This window comes from Cajanus cajan, chromosome 3 (genome assembly GCF_000230855.2).
Source record: "Cajanus cajan strain Asha chromosome 3, NIPB_CcT2T_4, whole genome shotgun sequence".
NCBI classification, from domain to species: Eukaryota; Viridiplantae; Streptophyta; class Magnoliopsida; order Fabales; family Fabaceae; genus Cajanus; species Cajanus cajan.
Window position 1 is genome coordinate 6,708,603 of NC_138519.1, and position 18,439 is coordinate 6,727,041.

The 18,439-nt window shown below is 31.3% G+C and overlaps 2 protein-coding genes across 2 annotated transcripts; both read right to left on the minus strand.

Moving 5' to 3' along the window:
• Nucleotides 1–1,723: 1,723 nt before the first annotated feature.
• Nucleotides 1,724–5,047, minus strand: LOC109797276 (Plant invertase/pectin methylesterase inhibitor superfamily). Its single transcript, XM_020357300.3, has 3 exons — nt 4,558–5,047; nt 3,075–3,404; nt 1,724–2,591 (listed from the first exon to the last, which is right to left on the minus strand). Exons 1-3 carry the CDS (start codon nt 5,006–5,008, stop codon nt 1,900–1,902), a joined length of 1,473 nt encoding a protein of 490 aa, XP_020212889.1. The 5' UTR covers nt 5,009–5,047; the 3' UTR covers nt 1,724–1,899.
• Nucleotides 5,048–10,684: 5,637 nt separating this feature from the next.
• LOC109815554 (pectinesterase 2) lies at nt 10,685–12,631 on the minus strand. The gene is made up of 2 exons (XM_083070292.1): nt 11,668–12,631; nt 10,685–11,530 (listed from the first exon to the last, which is right to left on the minus strand). Exons 1-2 carry the CDS (start codon nt 12,530–12,532, stop codon nt 10,842–10,844), a joined length of 1,554 nt encoding a protein of 517 aa, XP_082926418.1. The 5' UTR covers nt 12,533–12,631; the 3' UTR covers nt 10,685–10,841.
• Between the last annotated feature and the right edge of the window lie 5,808 nt (nt 12,632–18,439).

Below are 18,439 nucleotides of genomic sequence, written 5' to 3' on the forward strand. Positions count from 1 at the left end.
ATAAAGGAAGATAGGAGTAATGGAAATAACTTGTTACATCAACAAGCTGGGAAAATGTTGCAGATTCTATACATGATGAAGGCTAGGAGATGCAAAACTTTTTTTTTTTAATTTTTTAATTTTATGTTATAAAATGTGATATCTTATTCTGCCTTTGGATGCTGGCTAATCAGATAGGACTGAGTTTTTGTGGTAGATTTTTAGTGAGGAGGGATGAACGCATCCTACAATGATATATGTTAGGAAGTGGGGGTTGATCATGTATCTCATTGTGTTTGTTGTACTACAACTAATGGACTATTTGATGGAACATAATTGTTACGTTGTTTGTTCCTAAAGTGTTATCCTTTGTTTTGGAGTTCCTAATTATAACATAATTTGACTCTACACATATTCAAATTAGTTTTAACCAGAGAAGATACAATCTTCTAATTATTTTATATATGTATATGAGTTTATCGTACCTCTTATACTTATATATATATATATATATATATATATATATATATATATATATATATATAAATACTTGTTGGCTGATAAAAAAATAGCAATAATTCATTTATTTGTTCTTTAAATTTTTTAACAAGAACTTTTAAACTTTTTTCTCATCCATTGATCAATCATTAATTATTTTAAACCCTACTTGCATATATTACATGTTTATTAATTATTAAAAGCAAAATGAATTTAGATGCTTTACATTTATTTCCTTTTATTATGATTTTGGTGTATAAAGAATATTAAAAAAAAATTTATAATAGATATATTTCTGATTTTTTTTGTAAGAAAAAAAATCACACATCTTACACTTTTAAATAAAAGTAAATTTTAATTATTTTTACTCATTTAATAATATTCTTTTAAAATATATTTTTTAATACATAAATATTTTATTACATAATTTTTTTAACATTTATAATAAAGACATTATGAGATCAGTAAATTAGTAAAAGTTAATATATTTAACAGATTTTTTAATGTGTAAAGTTAATTATTACTTTTTTGCTTATAATGGAAAATAGAAAAAATATTTATTAATATATATATATATATATATATATATATATATATATATTATTCTAGAGCACATGTATTCTCCACCAATGAATAAGAGAAATGAAGAAATTTTTAATTAAATTCTTGCACTATAAATATTGATAATTCTGCTTGCTCTTATTAATATTGTATTTATCTAATAAAAATTAAACTATTAACATGTTATTATTAATATATACATGTCAATATACAACTTTATTTACACATCATTGTTATATGATTGGAAAGAGTTATACTCTTGATTATAATAAAAAAAATCTAATTAATTATATAATGTAAAATCATGATATACAAGTAATTAACTTAATTTTTTTGGTGATGATCAGTTAAGGAGAATATGTATAGTGTTTATATATTCCTCACTAACAAGATGTAACCTTACATTGACAAAAATTATCCTTTTAAAATATCCTTTTAGTTCTCTATCAAGAACATTAATCTTTATTAATTAATTGGTTTGTAAAATGAATTATATCTTTACATGTTGTTTACTCTTTGTTAGTTATAACAAATTAATTAATTATATATATATAATATTATCTTTATTCCATAAATTAATAATAATGTCCTTACTTTTTACGTATTAGTTTCATGGATTTAGCTATTAGAATCTAAAGAGCTTAATTATATTTATAAATAGTTATAATTAATCACAATTACAATATATACCATTATATAGATAATTTTATTCCATAAAATAATAATGTATACATATATTAGTTTCGTGGAAGGAGAGCTTTATATTTATAAAAGCTAGCATAGATACATCGATAATAAAATATAATAACATATAGTTACAGGCTTACAGCCATTAATGATAAACATGATCACACTACTACTTCAAATTCCAGACCAGAAAGGCACCCCTGTAGCTGGAATCCACCTTTCACCTTGCAGAAACTGAGTCACTGTGAAGGGTGATGCCTCACTAGCACTCCTCAGCACATGAAAACCAGGCCAATTAACCCTATTCTGTGTAGATGCACCACTTCCTGTGTTCATATACTCACCATAGTACAAAGTTGACAGTGCAAAGTTTCCACTCCACTCACCCCACCCTCTAGGGTGCACCATTCCATCCAAATCAGTCTTGAGAAACACAGTCCTAGAATACTTCTTCCAAGGCCTCCCCAGGAAGGTGCTATGAGAGTCCTTGAGTGTTGCAAACTCAGATGCAGGCCTAACCCTACAACTCTGGATTGAGATGCCAGTGTTCTTGTGAGGGTCATCTCTCCCTTGTGCTGTGATGAAGTTGGTTTGGTGGCTCATTGGCTTCCTCACAAAGATGTCACAGTTTTGTAGCACCACTGTGGCATCACCAAAGATGAAGTCTATGGTACCATATATGTGACAGTCTCGGTAGAATTGGCGGTTTGAATGCACATAGAGAGTGTCTTGGTAGGATTTGAAACTGCACCTGTAGAAGACTGATAAGTCTGAACTTACTTTGAGTGCCACTGCTTGGTGCTTTTCTGGGCCTGCTGTGTTCTCAAAAGTCATGTCTCTCGCCCAAAATCCATCCCCTGATACATCTGTTTCATATACAGAATCTTGTTACCAAACACCTTTGAATAACACTTGATACTCATTTCAAGTGAGTTTTAACATAATTCCATGTACTTATGTTCTAAAGATCAATCATTAAACAATAGTCTAAAATATTATATATTGGTTATAGTTCTCTGGTAATTTATATGGTACTCTATAATTATGATGACTGTATAAAAACACAACATACCTTAATATACCTGATGCTTTATGATTAGATAACACTAAAAACATCAATGATATTTTACTGATATTTTATGATTAGCTGATAGCAATTATATTTTTAAATTATATTATGATTATATTAGAGTATAAAAACACTTTAATGTAAGTACATTTTTAGATCCAGTTGAATATGAAGACAATACTTATAAGTACAACTAATTAAAAGATTAAGATATACTAAATAATAATGAAATATTCCAGAATTGTAGTGCATTTAGACAAAGTTTTCATGGTGTTATTACCAAATGTGGCTGAACCCATAGTGGAAGAACCTTGAGCAACATTTCTGTTGCCAGTGACAATTGTTTTGTCTATGCCATCTCCTACAAACATAACATTGCGCAGTTTCTCTCCAATTTCCACCTTCTCATTATAGATCCCTGATTTTACATGTATGACTGCTCTCGCAGGACGGTTGTGGCCCATTGAAGCTAGTGCACTCACTGCTGCTTGGATTGTTCTGTGGGTCCCTGAACCATCCTGTGCCACTGTGAAGTCTGGATTATAGTTTGTTGGACTCCATGATTCTAAATCACCAACATCTGATTTGGATATTGTTCCCTCAGGTGGTCCTGAAATTAAAAACAAATCAATGTAACAAAAAAGAAGTCAAATTATGTTGTGAATTGTAGACTATTGTGTCAGTTGCACTTAGTCATGACAAATGATTTAATCTTGAAAACTATATAGATATTCATGGATAACTAAGATTAGATGATCATTCTGAAATTTTTGAAAATTATTTTGAAAGAATCCGAGATTTTAATACACCTAACTACACGTTGGTAAGGTCCTCTTGGGAATTAAGTGTAACATATATAAGTGTATGATCAGATTTGGTAGTTGGTATATCAAATGGCAGAGAATATTACCTTTTCATCTTAAATGGAGAAGAAACCAAATAGTTGGTAACAAAACCACTTAAATAATTGCAGGACTTTGTTTTCATTTTTGTTTATTCATCCACTAAGGTAGACCGACAATATTGAGTTTATTGCATATCCCTGTCAGTGTTCTTTGATTTCTTTTGTTTGTTTCATACACTAAAGGACAATATTCTGACCTTCCGTAACAAAGACATACTTCTAATTAACTTCTTTTTCCGAAAAGAGTAACATCTATTTTCCTTTAAGAAATATAGGTGGAGATAAGCTCAAACGAGCCGTTTCTATATAAAAGTACAAAACCTGATCAAAAGCCTAAAAATACCCGAAATTAAGGAGAAGAACAATACAATTTAATAAAACCATTTTACATATTCTTTCATACAATTATACTCCTGTCACATAAAAAAATATTGTATATTGAGAGCTGTGAAAGAGAAAAATTATAAACAAATTAATAATATTGCTCTATTTTATGGTTATATATGTTTGATCGATGAAATAAACCATATATAGAAAGAAAAACACACGCACGTGGAGGATATATATCCTTGTTCAGAGGCAGTGTCAACTCTCGAGTTGTCTAAATGCTGTCTTATTTTAAAATATGTTTAATGTGAACTGCATGGATAACAACAACCTTTTCATTTATGAAACATTTAGTGCAATATCAGAATATAGATGATGCTTAGTTAATGACAAAGACTCAAAGTTGATATATATACACTGTTCCATATGAAAATTCCCTTTATATGAGGATTCCCTACTGATATATATATCAATCAAAAGTTGAGAGACTCAAGAGTGCAAAGAAAAACAAGGCAATTTGATAGTAACATACCTTTGCCAACTTTGCCTTTAGTCTTTGAATACAAAACAAGAGCTTGCTTAAGCAACATGGTCAGGTTTCTGTCCAAAACCTGAGCTTCAACATATCCTTTTTCCTGCAATCCATCCAAACAAGTCCTATGATTTGTCATGACAGCACTTACCCATGTGAGTGCATCTTCTTTAGAGTAACTGCTCTCTTCAGACATCATGTGAGAGAGCCTAGACTCACTTTCTTCATAGAGTTTCTCACAATCTCTAAGGGCTATAGCCCTTGTTTGATCAGAAGTAAGAGTTTGGCTTTCCAAGTCATACAGTCTCAAAGAGTTGCCAACCCAGTTTTTGGCCTTAGAAACATGGTTTTGGGCCATTTGGAGCACCTCCACTTCTTGGAGGCAAAGGGTGGTTGTGGCCACGGCAAGGAGGAGGAACAAGGTGGTGGTGGTGGCATAATATGTGGCCATCTTTTATTAGAGAGAATGAATTTGATGACTTGCATGGCTTGGTGTGCTGGGTTGATGATTTATAGCCACCTTATGGAATCACACACATGACACATGGATAATAGCCAGGTGGCACTAGGATTGTGTGGCCTAACCTATATATAAGATCTATGTTTTTATCTTGGTGGATGGAAATTACTTCAAATAAATAGTTGTAATAAATTTTTTTGGAAAGTGTAATGTTTTCCATGTGGGTGGGATGACATTCAATGCTAACCAACTATATATATACATATATGCACATATTGTTTTTCTACAGGTATTTTTTTTTTACTCGACAGAAAATTATTCTATTTCTTTGGTTTGAAAATATATATCCTTCAATTAATAATGGAATTATTTTATGATACAATTAGATATGATCAAGAATAATCAATTTTTTTCATAAATAATTAATTATTTAAATAGTATGATTTTAAGTTACGGATAAGTAACAAATTAAGTGGAGAGTATTTTTACGATACAATTATTTATTTAAATAATATATATATATATATATATATATATATGCGCGCGCTTACCATATTAATTTTAAGTTATGGATAAGTAATAAAATATGTCGATTTATGTTAGTTAATAGTTATTAGTTAGTTTAAGAGTTAGTTTTACCAAATTAATTTTTTCGATTAGTTATTAACTTTTGACTTTATCCTTGAATTAACTTATTTCTTTGGAAAATTTTGTCAAACACAATATAAACTAATACTTTTTTGAGAATTTCTACGGTACCCTCTATAAAAGAAGGGTACCGGTACTGTTGATGATGATGTGTCACTTACGTGTAAATCCAAGTCATTTATAATTTTTTTAATTATTTAAAATTCACATCCAAGTCATTTATCATATTTTATTTTTTCAATTTTTAAATTATTTAGTCATTTTATTTTTATTTTATATATTCTAATTTATTTGTAATAATATTATTATATATTTAAATAGTTTAATTTTAATAATTTTTTAAGTATATTTTTATTTTTTCACTTAAATTTTTTGAATTTTTATATTTTAATTTTAATAATTTTTAAGTATATTTTTTTGTCTTTTTATCTTAAATTTTTGAATTTCTATATTATAATTTTAATAATTTTTTATTTCTATTATTTATTAATATTTTATTAATTTTTTAATATTTTATAATATTATTAAAATCTTATAATTTTAATTTTTATAATTTTATCTTACTTTTTATTTTATAAGTATAATTTAGATTATTTATTTTATAATTAAATTAATTTTTTTAATTTTTTTTATGAATTTACATAGATAAATGTATTGAAACTCCTCAATTTTTGAGGGTACCGTAGCAACTCCCTACTTTTTTTCCCAAAAAATTTCCCTTAATCAAACACCTTTAATAAAATCTTTTTCCCTAATAATTAGTTGACTATTTGAAATTATATAATTTTTTTTCCAAACACAATATATAACTTAATAATCGTTCACGAAAAAGTTTTAAAATTTTCTTTGTCATGTAATGAAAATGCAGATTTTTTATAATATTCATTAATTTGTTTTAAAAAATAAAATAAGCAACATTTATTTATCATATAATAACTGCAGTTTAATTTTTTTTAATATTCAAATCAATTACAACAATAAATATATCACTTTTTATATAATTAAACTAAAAATAACTTTTCCTCCAAATAAATTTATTATTTTAAATTAAAATAGTAGAATAATTTTAAAAAAATTAAAAAATTAATAATCTTACATTAGAAAAGTAACGATATCATTCATTTAATTTAAAATATTTTTCAAATCTTAAAATTAAGATCACAAAAAAATATAATATTACATACATAGTGAAATAAAAAGTGTTCTTATAGATTAATATATATATATATATATATATATATATATATATATATATTTTGAGATATAATTATACATAATTTTAATATTTAACAATATAGATTATATGTTATTTTAATCTATATTTACACTTTTAATAATATATTAATATATATTATATTTATAATATAAGTAAAAATAATATATTTTTAGTGACAAATTTGTGTTAATATATTATGTGTTTCAGCATGAGAATTTTTTTTATATATATTTTTATGTTAAGTAACAAATTCTTTTATATTATAAATTAACATCTAATTAATTAGTGAAATGTTGGACAACAATACACAATAGCCCCTATTAATAATCATAAAGTTCTTAACTTGAAGTTCTTAGAAAAAAATTGATTTCATGCGAGTCACTCATGAATAACATGATCGATGACCATCTCATATATGTGCAGCCATGCCTTTGGATGACACCGAACATATAAACTATAACAACTCGCTCGTGAAAAGATCTTCTTATCCATTATATATATCAACTTGTAAGATTATTCAGACTGTTACACATCCACACACATAACAATTGTCATGCAGTAAATCCACCGCTTCACATGAATCCCTTTCCTCGATACAAGCAAAGTGGGTAGAGCCGAACAATTCATTAAATTTCTGTATTTTACATCTTGTTTTTTCCTTTTTTTTCCTTAATGTGTGTACTCAATGTAATATTTTACATCTCGATTCTTTGAGTTGTTTATTTTAGGAATAAATTTACGTAATTTTTTTTTACTTAATAATATATTTAAAAAAAATTAAAAATTATTTGATACTTCATTTTATTAATTTAAATTAACGTATAAAATATTTTTATAATTATTTGTCAATTAAAATTAATGAAACGAAATATCAAATAAATTTTAAAATTTTTAAATATTTACAAACATGATCTATGTATTAAGAACTTTAAGTCCAAAAGTTAGATCGTTGAGATTTGATATAAAACATAAGTTGTTAACGAAGTAAGTCTATATAGACTGATATAAAGAGATTCACATACTTCAAGAGTAAATAAATAAATTTACTATTAAAGATTCTACATCAATTGTAGATGAGGCCATAAGAATGTATATTAGTAGGGATTAAACCTCACTTTACAAATTGATTTTGTAAGGTTGAAGTTAGACTTTTAACCCACTTTCTTAAGATAGTAATAAAGTATATCATAGCTTATCATAAAGATATATTGTTGGGCTTGTCAAGCTACTCACTACTAAGCAATTATCAAATCACTCGCATATGTCCAATCTTCAACATCAAGAATATGTGTCGGAGATCTCACATGAACTAAAGATGACGCCATAATAATATGTATGAGTGGAAAGTAAATATTATTTTATAAGTCAATTTTATAAAGTTGAATTAGACTCTTAACTCACATTATTAAGACTTACTTCACACTCAATATCTCATATTCAAAATCAAATTTTAACAATTCAATCATTGAATTAAAAGTTCTCAAGGTATAAATTAAATCTAAAAATTTAAAAAAAATGAAAATATTTGATAATTCATTTAATTAATTCAAATCAATGGATAATAATAAAATCATTTTATACATTGATTTGAATTTATATAATAAAGTATTATATGATTTTTAAATTTTTTAAAGTTTGTAAACTTGATCTATATATTAAGAATTTTTAATTTAACAATTGCATCATTGAAGCTTGATGTAGAATATGAATTAATGAATGAAGTAAGTTTATCAATACTTACTCCAAAAATAAGTTTTGATACACTTACTTCATTAATATTCTGTTCTAAATCAATTTTGAATGAACCAATCATTAAATTAAATAAAATTCTTAATAAATAGATTAAGTATATAAAATTTTAAAAAAATTAAAAATTATTTAATACTTTATTTTATTAATTCAAATTGATAAATAATCATAAAAACTTTTTATACGTTGATTTGAATTTATATAATAAAGTATCATATAATTTTTAACTTTTAATTTTTTTTATAAACTTAATTTACGTATTAAAAACTTTTAATTCAACAATTAAACAATTAAAATTTAATATAAAATATAATTTATTAAGTAAAGTAAACATATCAAAGACTTTTTTTTTTTTTTTAAGTAAGTAGATCTTTCATTCCTTTCTATATATTTCAAAGGGTATGTGTGTTTCTTGACAAAATAAAATAAAATAAAATAGTTACCGATTTATTGTAATTATACCACAATTGAATTGCAAGCCGTTATAATTGCGATAAATACCACAACAATAATATTGCGGTCACAATTGTGAGTGCGGACCTCAATTTAAAACCCTGGTTTGACCTAATCTTGAGTGTAATGTAAATTGGTCTCTCGATGATGAATATGACGTCTTTCTTTCTCTGATTACAGTTTTTAGGTTTAGCTTCGCATTTCCGATGGCTGCGTCTGTTTGCGCACTAATCGGTGCGGTGCCATCCAGACAACGGTTCAAGGATAAGGAAATTTCATTGAATTTATAAGCACCATTTGTTGGGAAAAGCAGCCTTCAAACAGCGACAGCGGAAGCATACACACAAAAATAGAGAAACAAAAACAAACTCATTTTATTTCTCTCTACTTACAATTTTTACAAGGACAAAATTGCAAACCCTCTCACTCACAAGTTTTCTGGAAAAACTTGGAAACCTTCATACACAAGTTTTCTGGAAAAACTTGAAAACCCTCTCATGACACACAACTACCCAAGTCCCCAATACACCCATTGGAACCTATGTTGTTGTGGTGAGTAGACACTAACTATCACCTCTTATTTATAGTAGTAATCTACCACTACCCTTCTTCAAACTACCCAATGTGGGACTTTGGAGGATACCCACACACTTTGGGCACAACATTCCTCCCTTCAAAACTACCCAATGTGGGACTTTGGAGGATACCCACTCTTTGGGCACAACACCATTTTCAGCATTTTAATATTTTCACAATTATATTACAATCATAATGTAATTTGTAACTGCAATTATAATTTAAGATCACGTTTAAGAAATTATTTATCATTGACGTACATTATGGACCTTATAACTATGAAACAAAGATGAAAAATTAAGATAATTAAAAAAGTAAGTACATTCATAAATTGAAATTTGCATACGATCTATTGCATGTCTAAAATTAAGAAGAGATTATGCTGTGATGTATATATCAGAGTAGAAAAGATGCAAAGTCAGAGATGCATTCGGTGGGTGAAGACGTATAAGATGGTGCTTTAATTTGAGGCAACGTGTTTGAAAGTGAAGTAAAGCGAGGTTGATTTGACAATTGTCAAAGTGGTAGATCGTGTATGCATGTTACTTCTGCAATAGCTGTGTACATGCTATTGATTGAATTATAATGCCAAAAGTTTTTCCAACGTTTAGCTAAATAAATCTATATAATTTTGTTAGAGACGTGATACATAAATAAAGTGCATTATTCAATTTTGTGTTTGTTTCCTTTTTATTACATGTTTTATTTTATATATAAATATTATTTATATATTATTTTTTCTCTTTCTTTCTTATAAAATTATTATATAAAAAAAACATATTATTGAGAATTATTAAATATGTATATAATTTTAATTCAATTTAAATTATTAAATATATTTTATGTTTTAAAATATTTTTTTTTATACAAAATACTTAATTAAGAGTTAATTTTATTTTAAGATATCACTAAATTTCATTATCAGAAAAAACAAATTTAAGATACTTATTAATTTAATAAGAAAACTTTTTTGCTTCTTCAATTTATAAAGAAGTATATGCGCACCGATACATCCTAACAAAAAATGAAATCAATCCAACTAAAAGATATTTATTTATCTAAAACTTATAAAAATATGTTTTGCAAATGTATTAGCTAGTACAAGATTGGGAAAATAAAAATTAAAAAATACACAATAAAGGAAATAAAAGTAATTAATGAAGAGAGGAGAAATAATAAAATTTAAAGAGTTGAGGTGAAAGGCACGCCAGTGGAGGGCAACCAGGAGTTTCCAGCAATGAAATTTGCAACGGTGAATTTTGAGGCTTCAGAAGCACTTGTAATGACATGATAACCTGACCATTTAACTCGGTTTGAAGTTGAGGAACCTGCTCCTGTGTTCATGTATTCTCCATAGTACAATGTGTTTAATGCAAAGTTACCACTCCATTCCATCCAACCCGCTGGATCAATCAAACTATCGAGATAAGTCTTCATGAAAACTGTTCTAGAATATTCTTGCCATGGCCTTCCAAGGTACGTCTTCACTGAGCTCTCAACTCCCTTCAAGTCAGAGGCTGCAGTAACCTTTGAATTGTGAATGGAAATGCCAGTGTTCTGGTTTGGATCGGTTCTGCCTTGAGCAGTGATTGTGTTGACTTTGTTTGGAGGGTTTCTTGCATATAGGTTACAACTTTGGAACACCACAGCAGCATTGCCAAAGATGAAGTCAACAGTGCCATATATGTCACATTCTCTGTAGAATTGTCTATCCGAATACACATAAAGTGTGTCTTGGTAACCTTCAAAGCTACATCTATAAAACACTGATAAGTCTGATCCTGAACGCAATGCAACGGCTTGATGGTTTGCTGCACCAGCAGTGTTTCTAAATGTGATGTCTTGTGCTATAAACCCATCTCCAACAACAGCTGCAAAAATTCATACTAGTTAAGAACTTAATCATTGAATAACCCAATTTTTTTTCAATTTCTTTTGGTCAATGAGATATCATATGGATAAATAATGAAAATGTGTTACTATAGGAAAGTTTTTATGGCTTAATTACCAATAGTGGCTGAACGGAAGGTTGTGGTGCCTCCTCCAACGCTTTTGCTACCTGTGACTATGGTCTTTCCAATACCATCACCCACCAACATTATGTTATTTGCTTTTATCTCAACTTGCTCATTGTATATCCCTGCCTTCACGTATATCACGTACCTTCCACTGCTACTCTTTGGTGCTGCATTTATGGCTGCACTCACTGTTGTGTACTTTCCAGACCCATCTTTCGCCACCACTACATTAGCCCTAGAAGCTGGAGAAGAAGTTTGCAACAACTTTCTATCACCTGGCTTCACCCATGTTGGGAAAGCATCTTTGTAACTTGGTTCTTGATACTCAACTTTGTTAAGTGCCAAGGTATTGCTCAACAACTTAGTAACATTGTTGGACATAAGTGGTAGCACATAGTCTTGAACCCCAAGCTCATAGAACCCAGCTTTGCATGTCTCAAGGTTGGTGAGAGCTGTGCTGAGCCATGTTTGGGTATCAACTTGGGAGCACTTGGTGTTAGGGTCTAGGGTTTTGTTGAGTTTATGGACGGTTTGTTCGTAAAGCTCAACGCAATCAGCCCATGCAGCTGTTTCACGAGGGTTACGACATTTTGAGCCAAGTGAAAGAGTGTTTGCATGGCCTTTCAGTGCTCTCTCTTGAGCAAGCAGCAATGAAAGTTTGAGGAAATCAGATTTATGGTTGATGGGTATGAATTGTTGAGTGGGGTTATTGGTCAAGAAATACTCACATGGTTGAGGGTTTGGGGTTTGGCTGCACCAAAGTTTAACATCATTCAAAGAATAGCTTGAGACAAAAGTGGAGTATAGGAAAGGAAGTAATACTGTTATTAGGATCAACAAGCGAACATATGTCATTCTTTCTGGTTAATTAATTAACCTCTTTTAGCCTCAATGATTTGCTTGGATCAATATTTGATAATTGGAAAAGAATGTTTGTAGGTTGATGGAGTTTCATGTCGTAAATTTGGTGCCTATTTATAGAGGAGTGGTTATTACTTGTTAGACTTGTATGAATAATAGTCAGCTAGAGCGGAGGCATAAGACTTTCTACTTTTGCAAAACACTTTTTGATTTTGTTTGTGCGTGTATATTTTTTGAATTATATAACCATGCTGTTTTATAGTTTGTTCGTAATTCGCGCTTATGTTTTTTGACTTTCGCCATGCATCACCTTTTTGAATTGTTATAGAAAGGCATCACATACGAAGTGATTGATGATTCTAGTTTAGTGCCCCCCTTCGTTGTTACTTCTAATTTCCATATTCCTTTTAATTTTTGGTTGAATTAATTGTTTTTCATATTCTAAGACATTGGATGGTGGCTGTGTGGATGATGATCAATCGAAGCGTTTTAACTGTTCTATATATTCATTCATTTACCCAAAAAAATATAGATTATAAAAAAAGTATGCATGCATACATAAAATAAAAAAATTAAGTTGTAGTTATCCTAAAAAAATTGCTAGCATTTACTACGAATTAAGGATTATTTGAAATTCAAATAAAGCACATTTACTACTTGTAAATCCGGTGCCACTTGTTCCTAATTGATTAAAACTCTAGATTATTAGACACCAACTGAAGTGATGAACCTATATAAGTCTATGTACGTAGAATAAAACAATGGACAATTTTGTTGCAATTAATGTTTGGAAATGCAAAAAGGAATATTTGACCATCAAGTTGCAGCCTGCCCTTGCGAAACGGAAGAATAATCTTGTGCATTTTTCGTTCTTACTATAGCAAATCAAAGACTTCAAAATTAAGAAAAATAAGGAAGCATCGGTGTAACTCCTTATATGATCGATACCCATTATTTTTTAGTTTGCTGTTAATAGCTGCTATAAAAATTATTTATAACAAAACCAAAATAATTAATAAATAGTACCAAATAAATAATACCAATTTTCAAATAACTAAAGATATCTTTTAACTAACTAAATTATCCAAAATTTAAATCTTGACTATAAGGATGAAATAAATTAAATTAAAAAGAAATATATATTTTGTGTGTGTTTAGTATTTTTAATCAAGATTAGTCATTATTTCTTATGGTCAATACTTGGTATCAATATCATATTTATTATAAAAAAAAAACTGAAAATAAGATTTAACGATGTACAATTTAGATTTTAATAATCTTAAAATTTATTTTATATATTTATATTTTATTGTATTTTAATCATGAATTTTAAACTGACTGACTATATTCTATATAATTTTCGTGTAATTAAAGTGACCTTTTTTGCTCCACAATTTAATGAAATGATATTAAAAAAGCTACATCCACACTGTATAAAATTGATTCCGGGAATTTATTTCTTGGCCGTCATTATCCCAATGACCACCACATGATGTTTGTGTTGGGAACAGCTGCCACCAGCTGCCAATGCCACTTTCGGTGGCTTTTAATTTAAAATTAAAAGCGGGTCCCACATGATAATAAAATAATATTAAAAGTTTAGGAGAAATTACGAAAATGCCATTGGGACTTTCCTATAAATAGGGAAGCTGAAAACCATAATTTTCATCCCAAATCTTCTTCTCTTCTCTCTTCCTCTCTTATACACCTTGAGATCTGTTCTCGGTAGTAGTAGTCTCCTAATTCAAAGGAGTAAGTTATAGAGAGAGAAGTGTTGTAATTTTCTCCCTTTCAGTAAATAATATTTTTACTGTGGTTATTTTCTCCCTTGTCTCTTTTTTACTCATCTCTTATTTTAGCTGTGAGTAACTATTAAGCCTACTCTGGACCTAACAAGTGGTATCAGAGCCACTAGGTTGTTTATTATTCCGCTGTGGTGTACATTGGTATAGTATCGGAGAAAATTCTTAGTATGCTCTGTGGCTGCAGTATTGTCTGATCAGTCACATCAGAAAAGAATTATTCTTGTTACTGGATTTTATCATTGTTCCAGTAGGCGGTACTATTCTAGTGGAAGTTACTTAAGTCGGTTTAATAGAAGAAATTATGGCAGCAAAGTTTGAGATAGAGAAGTTCAACGGGAACAATTTTTCCCTGTGGAAATTGAAGATAAGAGCAATTTTGAGAAAAGACAACTGTCTTAAAGCAATTGAAGGCAGGCCATCAGATATTACTGATGAAAAGTGGAGAGAAATGGATGACAATGCTGTTGCCAATTTGCACTTAGCAATGGCTGATTCAGTTTTGTCGAGCATAGCAGAGAAGACAACTGCAAAGGAGATTTGGGACACGCTCGTAAAATTATACGAGGTCAAGTCACTTCACACCAGAATATTCTTAAAGAGGAAACTCTACACTCTTCGAATGAGTGAGTCCACAGCAGTGACGGACCACATCAACAATCTGAATACGCTATTTGCTCAGCTTTCAACAGCTGATTTCAACATAGTGGAAAATGAACGTGCGGAGCTTCTACTTCAGAGTTTACCAGATTCATATGATCAACTCATCATCAACATAACAAACAATAATGTTGTTGGTCGTCTATCCTTTGAGGATGTTGCCGGAGCTATTCTTGAAGAAGAGTCCAGGCGAAAGAATAAGGAAGACAGACTGGAAAGTTCAAAGCAAGCAGAAGCTTTGACGATGATGAGAGGAAGATCAATGGAACGTGGCTCCAGTGGGAGTCAAAATCATGGTAGATCAAAATCTCGAGGAAGGAAGAACCTCAAATGCTATAATTGTGGCATGAGAGGGCACATGAAGAAAGATTGTTGGCACAAGAAGAGTGGAGGAGGGAAGAATTCTGAAGCGTCAACCTCTCAAGGTTGTGTTGCTAGTACCCAAGAAGATGGAGAAATATTGTACAGTGAAGCAATAAGTTCTAGAGGCGAAAAACAACTCCATGAATGTTGGATATTGGATTCAGGTGCAACCTGGCACATGACTCCAAATAGAGATTGGTTTTGCACTTATGAACCAATTTCAGGAGGATCCGTATTTATGGGAAATGATCATGCTTTGGAAATTGCTGGAGTTGGTACTATCAAGTTAAAAATGTATGATGGTACTATTCGTACAATTCAAGGGGTACGACATGTGAAGGGCTTGAAAAAGAATCTATTGTCCATTGGGCAACTAGATGATCTCAAGTGCAAGATCCACGTTGAAGGTGGAATCTTGAAGGTAGTTAAAGGCAATTTGGTGGTGATGAAAGCTGAGAAGATCACATCAAATCTATACTTGCTCTTGGGAGAAACGTTGCAAGAAGCAGATGCATCAGTTGCAGCAATAAGTCAAGAAGAGGCAACGATGATGTGGCATCGTAGACTAGGACATATGTCAGAGCGAGGCCTGAAAATTCTTGCGGAACGTAATCTCTTGTCAGGGCTTAAAATGGTAACCTTACCATTTTGTGAGCACTGTGTGACAAGCAAGCAACATAGATTACAATTTGCCAAAGTAACTACAAGGAGCAAACACATACTTGACTTGATCCATTCTGATGTTTGGGAATCACCAGAAATTTCCATGGGAGGAGCAAAATATTTTGTATCATTTATTGATGATTATTCCCGGAGATTGTGGGTGTACCCAATCAAGAAGAAGTCAGATGTGTTCCCAGTATTCAAGGAATTTAAAGCACAGGTGGAACTTGATACTGGAAAAAGGATTAAGTGCTTGATGACAGATAATGGAGGAGAATATATAGATGGTGATTTTCTGGCATTCTGCAAGCAAGAGGGTATCAAGAGGCAATTTACAGTTGCTCATACACCTCAGCAGAATGGGGTAGCAGAGCGGATGAATCGAACTCTTCTAGAAAGGACAAGAGCTATGTTGAGAACTGCAGGATTAGCCAAGTCTTTCTGGGCAGAAGCAGTCAAAACTGCTTGTTATTTGATCAATCGCTCACCATCAACAACAATTGGTTTGAAGACACCAATGGAGATGTGGAATGGAAAACCATCAAATTATTCTTCATTACATGTGTTTGGATGTCCGGTGTACGTGATGTACAACTCCCAAGAAAGAACAAAGCTGGACCCAAAATCCAGGAAATGTATATTCTTGGGTTATGCTGACAATGTTAAGGGGTATCGCTTGTGGGATCCCACTGCCCGCAAGGTTGTTGTTAGCAGGGATGTAGTGTTTGCAGAAACTGAACTGCAAAAGGAGCAGGAAAATGACAGCACTATCAAAGACACCAGTATAGTGGAGATAGGAGGAAAATCTAAAGAAGATGACACCTCTGAAGCAGAACAAGAGCACGATGAACAAGAACCAAATGAGGACAATGATGGAGATGTTCGACGAACAACACGTCAGACGAAGAAACCATCTTGGCATTCAGACTATGTTATGGCAAGTCATGATGCGTACTGTCTCTTAACTGAAGAAGGAGAACCATCAACCTTTCAAGAGGCGTTGAGGAGTTCTGATGTTTCTCAGTGGATGGCAGCAATGCATGAAGAAATAGAGGCCTTACATAGAAATAAAACATGGGAACTTGTTGATCTTCCAAAAGGTCGAAAAGCCATTGGTTGCAAATGGGTCTATAAGATCAAACGTGATGGCAATGATCAAGTGGAGAGATATCGTGCAAGATTGGTGGTTAAGGGATATGCTCAGAAAGAGGGCATTGATTTTAACGAGATATTCTCGCCAGTTGTCCGATTAACCACAATCAGAGTTGTTCTGGCTATGTGTGCTGCATTTAATTTACATCTTGAGCAACTTGATGTAAAGACTGCTTTTCTTCATGGGGAACTCCAAGAAGAAATATATATGCTCCAACCAGAAGGCTTTAAAGAACAAGGAAAAGAAAACTTGGTTTGTAGGTTGACCAAATCTCTGTACGGTTTAAAGCAGGCGCCAAGGTGTTGGTATAAGAGATTTGATTCCTTCATTATTAGCCTTGGTTACAACAGACTGAGTTCAGACCATTGTACGTACTACAATAGGTTTGATGACAATGATTTCATCATCTTGCTGTTGTATGTGGATGACATGTTGGTGGTAGGCCTCAACAAAGATCAGATCCAAGAATTAAAGGCACAATTGGCTAGGGAGTTTGATATGAAGGACTTGGGACCGGCAAACAAGATTTTAGGGATGCAAATTCACCGAGACAGAAAAAACAGGAGGATTTGGCTTTCTCAGAAGAATTATTTATTGAAAGTCTTGCGGCGCTTCAACATGCAAGACTGTAAGCCAATTTCGACCCCACTTCCTGTCAATTACAAATTATCCTCAAGTATGAGTCCTAGCAACGAAGCAGAGAGGATGGAAATGTCTCGAGTGCCGTATGCATCAGCGGTGGGAAGCCTTATGTATGCCATGATTTGTACGAGACCAGACATTGCACAAGCAGTGGGAGCGGTCAGTAGGTTTATGGCAGATCCTGGTAGAGAGCATTGGAGTATTGTAAAGAGGATCCTTAGATATATCAAAGGAACCTCAGATGTTGCATTATGTTTTGAAGGATCGGAGTTTGTTGTCAGAGGCTATGTTGATTCAGATTTTGCAGGAGATCTGGATAAACGAAAATCTACTACTGGTTATGTGTTTACACTTGCTGGAGGAGCAGTGAGCTGGTTGTCTAAGTTACAGACTGTTGTAGCTCTATCTACTACAGAAGCTGAATACATGGCAGCTACGCAAGCATGCAAGGAAGCAATTTGGATTCAAAGGTTACTGGAAGAACTCGGGCACAAGCAGGAGAAAATTACTGTGTATTGTGACAGTCAGAGTGCCTTGCACATTGCAAGGAATCCAGCCTTTCATTCCAGGACAAAGCACATAGGAGTTCAATATCACTTTGTTCGTGAAGTAGTAGAA